Source organism: Hemitrygon akajei, chromosome 8 (genome assembly GCF_048418815.1).
Source record: "Hemitrygon akajei chromosome 8, sHemAka1.3, whole genome shotgun sequence".
NCBI classification, from domain to species: Eukaryota; Metazoa; Chordata; class Chondrichthyes; order Myliobatiformes; family Dasyatidae; genus Hemitrygon; species Hemitrygon akajei.
Window position 1 is genome coordinate 77,922,794 of NC_133131.1, and position 12,131 is coordinate 77,934,924.

Here is a 12,131-nt window from a genome sequence, read left to right on the forward strand (position 1 = left end):
AAATATTCTAAAATATCTGAAGGGGGGGGATTAGGCAAACACTAATTTGAGACCTTACTAAATTGCATAAATATCTACTTGCTAGATTTTGTCAAGCCTTTCCTATGATATCTTGTACATACTGGTACATACTGTATCAGGTAAAACTGGCTGTGTGTAAATATGACAGGGAGATGGGGTGGATAAAGAGACTGCATTTTTTTTTCCTAATGGTGAGCTTATTGCAAACTCTGACCCCAGATGCATGCTCATGACTGTCGTTGGAACTAACTAAATGTCCTGTGTTCTATGACACATTTACTGCTGTCCATGTGTACCTCTCATGATTAAATATAATGGTCACCTTAAAATTTTTGACACCTTCCAGATGTTGTAAGTTCTTTATTCCTCTTGTTATTATCTCCGATCCATGACTTTGAAGCATAATCTAAGACAACCTGATAAACCCCCAAATCAGAAATACACATTTGATGCTCATCACAATTTTATGTCTAATGCTTTGCTAAACTTCACCACCTCCAGGTTTATTCTTTTACATGACTCCGGTAAAACAATTTACATGTAGAAAGTTCATATCAAATTTGCAATATTAGAACTGCATTTGGCAAATTATTCCCCAACCTGGTGAAACATCTTCCTTTCTTCTTATTGTATGATCCTTTGTGAATTTCACTCTCTGGTGGGCTTCTACACATGTTTTACAGAGCCATTCAAGACATTCCACACAAAATCCACTAGCCTCTGCATTATCTTCACAGCTTGTGCATACCTGTGGACCAAAAAATAAATCTGTAGGTACACTAAAAATCAAGGACATTTTTAAAAACCCTTAAATCAGTGCTAGCTTAGTGACTCCATAAATTGACATTGACCATAATGATGGGAAATATATACAGTTTTAGTTGATATTTTATTTTATAAAAAGCATTTCAGAATTTAGAACTTGTATTAAAGAAAAGTAAATATTTATATATTTTCAGAAAGCAGTTCAAACTTGGTACCTCACCCAAATGTTAAAAATCCAAACGGCATATGGAGCTCAATTAAAAGTGTAAATTACCTTTAAATATATGACTGAATGTCAAATCAGTCCAAGTGATTTCATTTAATAATCAAACCTACTTCAAATTTCAGTATCTCCAAGCATTTTGATATTTTTAAAAAATGCAGATCTGAAAAAAAACTGAATCAAAATGTTTCTGGTGTCCAAGACAAATTAGCCTGCATACTTCATTCTCCTAAAGAAAAAATTCTCACTTCTATTTTTGATTCATTCATTATGTGCCATGTCATATGACATGAGCGATCATGGCCTTTCCATGACTATGAAATTTGTTGGCAAAGTTTGCTACAGAACTGGTTTGCCATTGCCTTCTGGGCAGATTATTTACAAGACGGGTGGCCCCAACCATTATCAATACTCTTCAGAGACTGTCTGCCTGGCATCAGTGATTACATGATCTGGACTTGTGATATGCACCAGCTACTCATATGACCATCTACAACATACTCCCATAACTTCGTATGATCCTGATCAGAGGGATAAGAAGGTGCAATACTGTGCCCAAGGGTGACCTGCAGGCTAGTGGAGGGAAGAAGCGCCTTACACTCCTTTGGTAGAGACGTATCTCCACCCTGCCACCCAACTTCTGATTAATTTTATTAAAAAATGCAGACAAAATCATAGGTAACTAAAAACAATAGCAATTGTTTCAATGCAAATGTTTCAACACAAATGTTTCAACAACTTCAAAGGAAAGCATGGAATTAAACACTGAGTCAGTGTACTTCTAACTTTGAAAATACCCTCCTACTATCTAGCTAAACATTCCACAGCAAAGTTGAAATAATACAAGTGTGATTTATTCATATTTGCAAATACATAAAAAAGTACATTCAAGTCATCATTCATAGTACACCATTTTCAACAACAGCATAACTTCTTTTCACTACTATCATCACAGAGATGACACAGGGGCCCGAAGATCCACACTCTAAATGAGTCATGAATCATTATTACTTTGCACTATTTTGTGTTGTAATTTATAGTGGTTTTATGTCCTTGCACACTGTACTGCTACAAAACAAAGATTTCACATAATAAGAATCAAGTGCATCAACGATAATGCACCTAATTTTGATCGTGGCAGATTATTTCAGCACCAGCGCCAAGAGACTTTGATAATCTACTCTGACAACAATCTAACAAGTTCCACAATTTCTCTTTCAAGCAGGACCTTGAGATCAGACAGGTTGATTGAGATGTTGTCAAAAAGTGCTCGACACAATTTTCTAGAAGAGCAAGGTCATTCAATACAGTCCAACTGAGAGCAAAGCATTTCATGGTAACAAAATTTGGCTCCTTTTTCACAGCATTGCCCAACAGACCACAGCACAGACTATGCAGTCTCATACTAAGATAACCACCAGGATTCTGGCACACATTGGGTCCATTTTTCACTTCATTTGGATCCAAAGATTGAAAGACTGTTCAGAGATACACAATCTCCAGACACTTTAGGAGCTGGTATAGGCCACACCACATACAATACCAAGAATCTGCAGTTGATGGCCAGATTATTTTCTGCATTTAAGAGAACGTTTCTAAAACAATTTTATTTGCTGCTTCACTGTGGCTATATACCAGTTCTTGTTGCAAATCCAGCTCCTCTGAATCCCATTCCCAGCACACAATCAGACCTGTTAATCAGTTGTTGCAGTTGCTAAAGATCAATCCGTGGAATGATAGTGGATTTTAGCAAATAGTCTGTATACAAGGAGGTTTTAACCTCAACACCTTCATTGCTTGGTATATTTACTTATTCCCACAACCATCCGATGGACTCCGCAAAAGAATCAACTCACACATTATCAAGAGAAGATGGCTAGCATTTCCAACTCCATAACTGATTGAGACGCTTTACTTCTCCCAGCCATTAAATAGGATAATGTCTAATCACCACACAAGAGTAACCATGAATAACTGCAGATTCCTTCCTCAATCCCCATTTAATTTGACGAACTGTCAGCATCCCTCACCCACTAACCCCTCCCCCCATATGAAAATACTTTAGTACCTGGCTGTCAAAAAATCTTTCTGCTGTAACAGCATTAATGTAACAGATGAATCACCAACATCAGAGCACAGTTGACTTGAATAGTACTGACAGACAGAATCTAATTATCCACATTAATCAGAGGGGTCGGTCAGCAATTTCTACTCTCTTTTTTCTGCTTGTAGAGAAGAGTAATGATGTCCTTCTTCCCCATGGACTCTGACATGCTTCCACCTTGAATGCACTCTATATTCCCAGCAGGTCTGGACTAAATCAATTTTCAAAGTACAACTCAGGCAACAAACTATTGTTCCAGGTTGTTTTATTTATATCAAAGGACTAGACAGACCCCATCAATCACCCAGAAATAACCTTGTTGCCTAAAACCTCAAATAGAGGAGAGGATGTTCTGCAAAGCTGTATTAACTGCTACTTTTCAAATCATTCATGGGTGTAGAAAGATGTACAGACCATAATACCTGACTGAGGGGCACCGATAAGGCCTGCTTTCTACTAAGGCTACTAATGAGATGCAACTGAATTGTTAGGAAGCAGCAGAAAAATATCTTATCCTGCTCTAGGGATGATCGCCTTGGACTAAGGGAAAAAATAATCAAATCAGTGATTCATTACACCAGTAGTCCCAAAATCTTTTTGGGGATACCAGCTCCAGACCACATTCCCCAGCACCCCCTCTTTCCAGTTATTACATAAAAATTAAATTTTGAAGTGCAATGCACAGAGAAAGAAAACAGGGACCACAAATTCAAAGCCGTGGCAAATAATTGCAAGAATTATTTAAATCTAGTTAAAGCTACAAATAAAAGTTATTTATTTAAATGCTGTAAAAAACAATTTTCAATTTTAGAGTGTACATTAGAAGTCCAACTATTCAGTACTTCATTGCTTTTTCACCTTTCATTGAGATGGATGGGCTTGGTGCAGTAACATCAGCTTCTCAACATCATGCCATTCAGGAGTCTCAGTTCCTCACTTCAGTAATTTGCAGTGTGTTTTGTTGCTTTGAAAGATGTTGGGTGACTGCACTGAAACCACACTTCAATAAATATGATGTTGCAAAGGCAATAAAGAGCATCTTGTTCCCCCCCCCCACAGTGCAGAATAGTGTTCAGAGATTTCTTCCTGCAACCAAAAATTTTGATAATTTTTGTAACCTTGGCTTCAGCTCAAAGTTATTTTGTAGCGAGGTCAGTTCTTCCTCCATCCTTCCTGTTAATTCTCATTACAAGTGTTCAGGAATGGATTTATTAACCAATCTGGAAATTTGGATCAGAGAAAATCCTGGAATCTTTGACATGTCTTTATGCAGCTCAGCCAGGTGGACACAGTATCATTTGGTATTCTTTCTTTCTCTTCCAACTCAGTGTCAGAAATTGAAACACGTTAATGCTGCACTGATATAGGAATAATTTGGACAGAAATGTGGAGATGACTGATTGGACTTCAATAAGATTCACATCATTTTCTTGCTATTGTAAGAGTTGCTTACTGAATGAAGCATTCAAGTCTTCAAATAATTTTATATCAGTTTCAAAATCTGCATTGTAGCATCTATGGCAGTTTTCTTTTGAGAGCCATTTGACATGTGCAACAGCAAGTGTTCAAACTTATTCATACTCAATACAAAGCTCTCGAAATAGTCAAGAATGGAGAGCAAAGGACTTGATTTTATTTATCACTGTGATAACAGTATCTAATAATTTGTGGTGTCCTGGGGCCCCATCTTTTGCATAAGCAAGAACTTTTGTGAGCTGAATGCCCTCTGAAAAATTGCTCAAAAACCTGAAATACTGGATGGCCCTTCTTATCTGCTTCTAGTCCCCTTGCAAATAACTCCTGAATCAGGCTTTCATCGATTTTGAAGTGAACATAATCAAGAACTAAGTATTTGCTGTCAGGCAGGGGGACCCGGGGGGGGGGGGGGGGTGAAGAGAGAGGTATGTATACAGTTTTGGGCTCCTCATGTTAGAAGAGATGTGCTAGCAATGTAGAGTCCAAAGGAGGCTCTCAAAGATGAATCCAGGAATGAAAGGGTAATCATACGAGGAACGTTTGACAGCTCTGGCTCTGTACTCACAGGAATTTAGAAGGATGAGGGGGAATTCCATTGAAACCTTTCGAATGTTGAAAGGCCAAGACAGCGTAGATGTGGAAAGGTTTCCCATGGTGGGAGAGTCTAGAACAAGAGGGCACACAGACTCAGGATAGACGTGCGTCCATTCTAAACAGATGTGAAGACATTTCTTTAGCCAGAGGGTCGTAAATCTGTGTAATTTTTGTTGTCACATGCAGCTGTGCAGGTCAGGTTGTTGAATGTATTTAAGACAGAGATTGATCGGTTCTTGAATGGACATGGCATCCAGGGAGAAGGCCGGAAAATGGGGTTGAGGAGGAGGAAAAAAAAGGATCCGCCATGATTCAATGGTGGAGCAGAATCAATGGCCTAATTCTGCTCCTGTGTCTTATGGTCTAAAATTATTTCCCCCCAAAGCATAAACATGTCTAATGCTGAGCAGAGCATTTTTGTACATCGAGTCTGCAATTAAGATATTGTCAATATGATCAGTGATGTTTCTCTGCAAAATACCCAAAATGGAGGAATAGCCCTTGACAGATCAGGTGAACACACAGCACTATTATAACCACTGAGAGTTGAGGTACAAGTCATATTCCTGCAAAATCGTAGTCTGGCCTTCACCCTGGCACACTAGAGTTCCTGTCCTTATGTACCACCCCTCATCGCAACAGACAGGATCTCACAGTGGCCAGCCATTTTAATTGCACTTCATATTCCCACACCAACATCTGCCCAAGGCCACCACCACTACTCAGCTGAAGCTAGATGCAAATTTGAGGAACGGTACAGTTTCTTCCACCTTTGGAGTTTCCAGCTTGACATCATTAGCATTAATTTCTCTAGCTTCCAGTAGCCACTCCCCTCTGTCCTCCTTTACTCCACCACTTCTCACAGTACACCCTTCTTTCTACTCCCCCACCCTCAATCTGGCCATCACCTCACTTGTTCCTCCCTTATCTCCTTCCCTTTGTTCCAAGGTGCACTGTCCTCTCCAATCAGATTCCATCTTCTTTAGCCCTTTCCCATTTCCAGCTATCACCTCCCAAGTTCTTACATCATTCCTAGCCTCACACTTCTGGTTATCACCCCCCTCACCTGGATCACTACCACTACCACCTCTCACTCCACTCCTTTCCTACCTTTTTAAGATTATCTCCTCTTCAATCCTTACAAGAGTGACCTGAGATGATAACTGTTTATTTCCCTCCATAAATGCCTCTTGGCCTGTTGAGTCCCCCCAGCATTGTGCTGGTCTAGATTTCCAGCATCTAAAGTCTCTCATCTTTTAAATACGGACTTTTAATGTACCTTTCCCTATATTAGCCATCTTTCCCAACCTCCCTGGTGAGTATAGGCAAGTACTCATTAAGTACCTCAGCCACATCCCCAACTCCACCCATATTACCCCTTTGGTCTTTTAACCACTCTTTCACCGGCCACGCTCTGGTCCTTGATATTCTTAATTTCTCTGCTACACACAATGTTCCAATTACTGTGAGATGTTCTCCCTAATCAGAAATGGGACTCCCATTCCTCTGTGCATCCTCAGTCACATCTATAATGCTATACTCCCATGTACTGCAAAAACCAAATTATATACTACTAACATTTCCCAATTAGTGTTCATATCCATTCAGCTGTTATGCGAAAAACAGTGCATCACTTTAGCTGCACATTTTGGTAGACATCAAATCTCAAACAGTAGCTTGTAAATAAGTTCAAGTTTAAGTTTAATTGTCAATAGTTCAATAGTTCCATCTGCTATCAGAGAATGTATAAAATACACATGAATAAGTGAAAAGAAACAGCATTCCTCCAGGGCCAAGGTGCAGAACAATACCAACAGTCTCAAAGAAAAATTAAATCTCAAGCCCCCGTGTGGCATGTCTTGTAGACTGATGGTACATGAGATGTAGCCAAGGCCACGCTATTTCAAGAACAAAAACTGAGCAGTTCCTCATCATGCGCTAATGCAGCTGCAGATGAATGCAATCCAGTTTGTCTTCCAACTCTGGAGCAAACACTGGAGAGCAGCACCGATGGAAGGAGCCAGCCCCCACCCAGCAGAGATTTCAGCATGCTCACAGAGGCCTTGCTCTCTCCCACGTCGCCTCCTCCCCTGGGAAACACCATGGCATGACTTCCTGGTCTGTGTGACAACTGAGGTAATGCAGCTCCCCCCCCCACCAGTCTCACCAATGAAGCAGTGAACCAATGAGCAGTATTCCACTTTACCAATGTTCAATGGGACCCTCCGATAACAACAAAATGGCCAAGACACTCATTTGCACATTTGCTGGACTACACACTGCCTTCGCACAATGATAAACAAGTCCAGACAACAACATGGCAAGGAACAAATCAGCTCTATCACTATGAAGCAACTCACTAGTGTGGTAGAGCTTCAGTATTTGGTGTTCTGTATATCCAGGAGTATCCAGTGATTGTAAAGAAAGACCAGAAGGACAAACAACTGTATCACTGGTTGGAACCCGGAGAGGGGACAGACACACACAAGATGATCATTATTCACAGCAAATACAAAGAAACATTAGAATCAATGGAAAATAACACAGCAAAGACAATGTATAAATACAAAAAAAGAGCAAAATTATAAAAAATAAGTAATAAATATTCAGAATGTGAGTTGTAGGGTTCTTCAAAGTGAGTCCGTAGGTTGTGGAATCAGTTCAATGAGTGAAGTTATCCACTCTGGTTCAAGGGTAATAACTGTTACTGAACCTGGTGATGTGGGACCCGATTGTTCTGAAACTCCTTCCTGACGGCAGCAGTGAGAAGAAAGCATGGCTTTGATAGTAAGGTCTTTGATGATGGATCCTGTTTTTCCTGTGACAATGCTTCATGTAGATGTACTCAATGGTGAGGAGGGCTTTACCTGTTCTGGACTGGGCTGTATCCACTATTTTTTGTAGTTTTTTTCTATTCAAGAGTATTGGTGTTTTCATACCAAGCCATGATGCAGCCAGTCAGTATACTGGCATCTACAGTACCTATAAAAAGTGTTCACCAACCCTGCCCTGGGAGTTTTCATGTTTTATTGTTTTACAACATTGAATCACAGTGAACTTAGTTTGGCTTTTATGACACTAATTAACAGAAAAGGGCTTTTTTGTCTCAAAATGATAATAGATCTCTGCAAAGATCTAAATTAATTACAAATATAAAACAATATAATTGATCGCATAAGTATTCATCCTCTTTAATTTGAAACACTAAATCATCACTAGTGCAGCAAATTGGTTTTAGAAGTCACAATTAGGTAAATGGAGATCAACTGTGTGCATTCAAGGTGTTTCAATTAATGGAAGGCCCAACTGCTGGTGACTCGATATCCTGGCAAAAACTACACCATGAAGACAAAAAAGAACATTCCAGGCAACTCCACCAAAGGTTATTGAAAAGCACAATTATCAGAAGGCAGATACAGGAACATTTTGAAATCAATGAATATCACTTTGAGTACAGTTAAGTCAAGCATCAAAAAATGGGAAGTATATGGCACAGCTGTAAATCTGACAAGAGCAGGCTGTCCTCAAAAACTGATTGACCATGCAAGGAGGGGACTAGTGAAGGCAGCCACCAAGAGACCCATGACAACTCTGGAGGAATTAAAAGCTTCAGTGGCTGAGATGGGAGAGACTGCACGTACAACAGTTGCTCAGGTGCTTCACCAGTCACAGCTTTATGGGAGAGTGGCAAGGAGAACTGTTGAAAAAAAACTCACATGAAATCTCAGCCAGAGTTTGTCAGAAGTCAGCTGGAAAGAGGTTCTATGAAACCAAAATTGAGCTTTTTAGCCAACCAACTAAACGTTATTTTTGTTGTAAGCCAAACACTGCACATCATCAAAAACACACACCACCCCACCATGAAACATGGTGGTGAGCCCATGCAAGGTTTGTGAAAGTAAACGTTAAAATGAATACAGCAAGATACAGAAAAATCCTGGAGGAAAATCTGATGTAGTCTGCAAGAAAACTGCGACTTGGGAGATCAATTTTCCAGCAAAACAATGATACCAAGCATAAAGCCAAAGCTACACAGGAATGGCTTAAAAACAACAAAGCTAATGTCCTGGGGTGGCAAAATCAGAGTCCAGATCTCTATCCAATCGAGAAGTTGTGGCTGAACTTGAAAAGGGCTGTTCACTCACAATGCCCATGCAATCTGACAGAGATTGAGCAGTTTTGTAAAGAAGAATGGGGAAAAATTGCAGTGTCCAAGTGTGCAAAGCTGATGGAGACTTATCCACAGACTCAAGGCTGTAATTTCTGCCAAAGATGCATCTACTTAATACTGACTTAAGGGGGGTGAGTAATTATGCAATCAATTATTGAGTTTAATAGTTGTAATAAAATTAGACCAATTTGTAGAAATTTGTTTTCAATTTGACATGAAAGAGTTTTCTGTTGATCAGTGTCAAAAAAGCCAACATAAATCCACTGTGATTTAATGTTGGAAGAGAATATAACATGAAAACTTCTGAAGGGTGTGAATACTTTTTATAGGTATTGATTATCAGATGCATCTATAGTTTAACATGTTAAATGTTCACAAACTTCTAAGAAACTACAGTTGCTACCATGCTTTCTTCGTAATGGCACTCATGTGCTGGCCCAGGACTGATTCTCTGATATGATAACGTCAAAGGGTTTTAAAGTTGTTGACCCTCTCCATTTCTGATTCCTTAATTAGAACTGGCTCATAGACCTCCTGTCGTAAATAATCAACTCTTTGGTTCTGCTGAAATTGAATGAGAGGTGACTGTTGTGGTATCGTTCAGCCAGATTTCAAATCTCCCTGCTAAATGCTGATCTGTCACAAGTTTCGATTCAGCCAATGACAGCTTAGCCTCACAGTCACAAGTATAAAGTGAGTAGATCAAGGGGCTAAGCACATGGCCTTGTGATGCACCTGTGCTGATGGAGATTGTGAAGGAGATGTTGTCAATCTGAACTGACTAGGGTCTGCAAGTGAGGAAATAGAGGCTCCAGTTGCACAGGGTCTTCGGCTTATTGATTAACTTTGAGGGGGGGTGATAGTGTTGAACACTGAGCTGCAATCAATGAAGAGCATCCTGGTGTATGCAACTTCACTCTCCATATCTTCCAGAGTTGAGTGAAGAGCCAATGAAATGGCATCTGCTGTGGACCTGTTGTGACGACTGGCAAATTAGAGCAGGGCCAGGTCACTCCTCAGACAGAAGTTGATATATTCCAATACCAACCTCCAAAAACACTTCATCACTGTGGATGTAAGTGCTATTGGACAACAGTCACTGTGGTAGGTTATCACTTTCTTCTTTGGCACCAGTGTAATTGTAGGTGGGTACCTCAGACTGCTGAAGCAAGAGGTGACACGTATCAATGAATACTCCAGCCAGCTGATTACCACGGGGCTTCAGTACTCAGCCAGGTACACCATCTGAGCCAAATGCTTTCCATGGGTTCACCTTCTTGAAGGATGCTCTCATGCCAACCTCGGAGACTGAAATCACAGGGTCGTCGGGATGTGGAGGATCATGAAGATATTGATTTTTTCAATCAAAATTAACATAAAACGGTATTGAGCTCCAAAATAGGAACAACAGCCTTCTGCAAGTTTTTAAAAGTTTACATTTGCCCATCTCTCATAAATGAGCAACATTATAAACACAATATAGTTGATAACTTGGCAACGAAGGGCAGCAAAAGGCAGTCTAGAACAATTACACAGTAACAGGTGCAGTAGCCAGAGTGACTAATAAGACAAATTTAATAACAAAATACAAGTAAGTTTCCCTCTAGGTCAAAATGCAATCAAGAGAGGTTGGCTTTTTAGTAGAACCTTAGTTAAGGTAGGGACAAAAACTGGTGTTAGTGTTAAAATGTTAAATTAAATAATGTTCATCCAGACAAGTCACAAATAAATATACAGTGATGTAACTAATTAGCTACCCATGACAAAGCCAAAGAGGGTATAGATGATGTCAAATGCAAGGGTGTGGTGAGAGCTACCACTTCAAAACAAAATATGTAACACATTATGACAATGTCCATCTCTCTCTAGAAACAAATACCACATCATCAATTATAAGTTCAACTTAGGATCTCCTCCACAAATCCAGTTCACCTTCCACTTTGAAAATACCCTCAAATCAACCCAAAATTCTATCTATCCTAAAATCTCTTTACACAAAGCAGAGAACACCTGGAATGTTACTTGCATTCTGATCATTTCTTCCATGCATCTGGCCCAACTATCATTCCCTGCCCACTTCATCCTTGGATCACAGCATATTCTTTGGGCACGCAAGTCTTGCTCCATGGAATTCAGGAAAATGTTTCCTCAAATACCTGACCTGTCAATCTTCTGCTTTTTAAATTTAAAAACTTTGATAAATCCTAACATGTAGATATCTAGATATCAATTTTGAGATGTTATACCATAGTGGAAACTCTCAAAAATACTAATTTTAGAAAATACAGATGATTTATCAGGTATTCCTACTGATCTTTGATAATCGCAAAAATACTGATTTTTGCTTCTGTTACGAACCCCGTAACTGGGTATCTTACCAGCAAAGATAGGAGTATCCATTGGAGTTTGATGATACTATTTTTAACAGTATTTATTAGTAAAAATACACAAAAATAATATCAATGCAAATATACAGATAATATACGTCATCAATACTAAACCTAAAAGTGCGGGTATAATAATAATCAATAAGAAATAAGCTCTATCGTTGTCTAGGGGATAATGAATTGTCCGATGGAAATATTAAGTTCAGTTCAGTTCATGCAGGCTGCAGTAGTTGTTGATCACTGTGTTGCAATTGTTGGAGGGAGAGAGAGAAAGAGAGAGAGTAACAGCTACTGACTTGCCGACTTTCCTTTACGATCTTGATCCGTCGATGCGTTGTTGTTGTGGCCATTCACATATGACCCCTGTCTTTTAGCTAGACCGTTCTTCCA

The 12,131-nt window shown here is 39.5% G+C and overlaps 1 protein-coding gene across 2 annotated transcripts in view; it reads right to left on the reverse strand.

Moving 5' to 3' along the window:
• Window positions 1–12,131, reverse strand: part of trim33 (tripartite motif containing 33) — a 199,205-nt gene that overhangs the window by 103,372 nt on the left and 83,702 nt on the right. For both annotated transcript variants that reach the window (XM_073054071.1, XM_073054072.1), the window contains exon 3: window positions 622–769. In XM_073054071.1, the coding sequence (XP_072910172.1) occupies window positions 622–769 (148 nt within the window). The remainder of the gene's footprint in view (window positions 1–621; window positions 770–12,131) is intronic.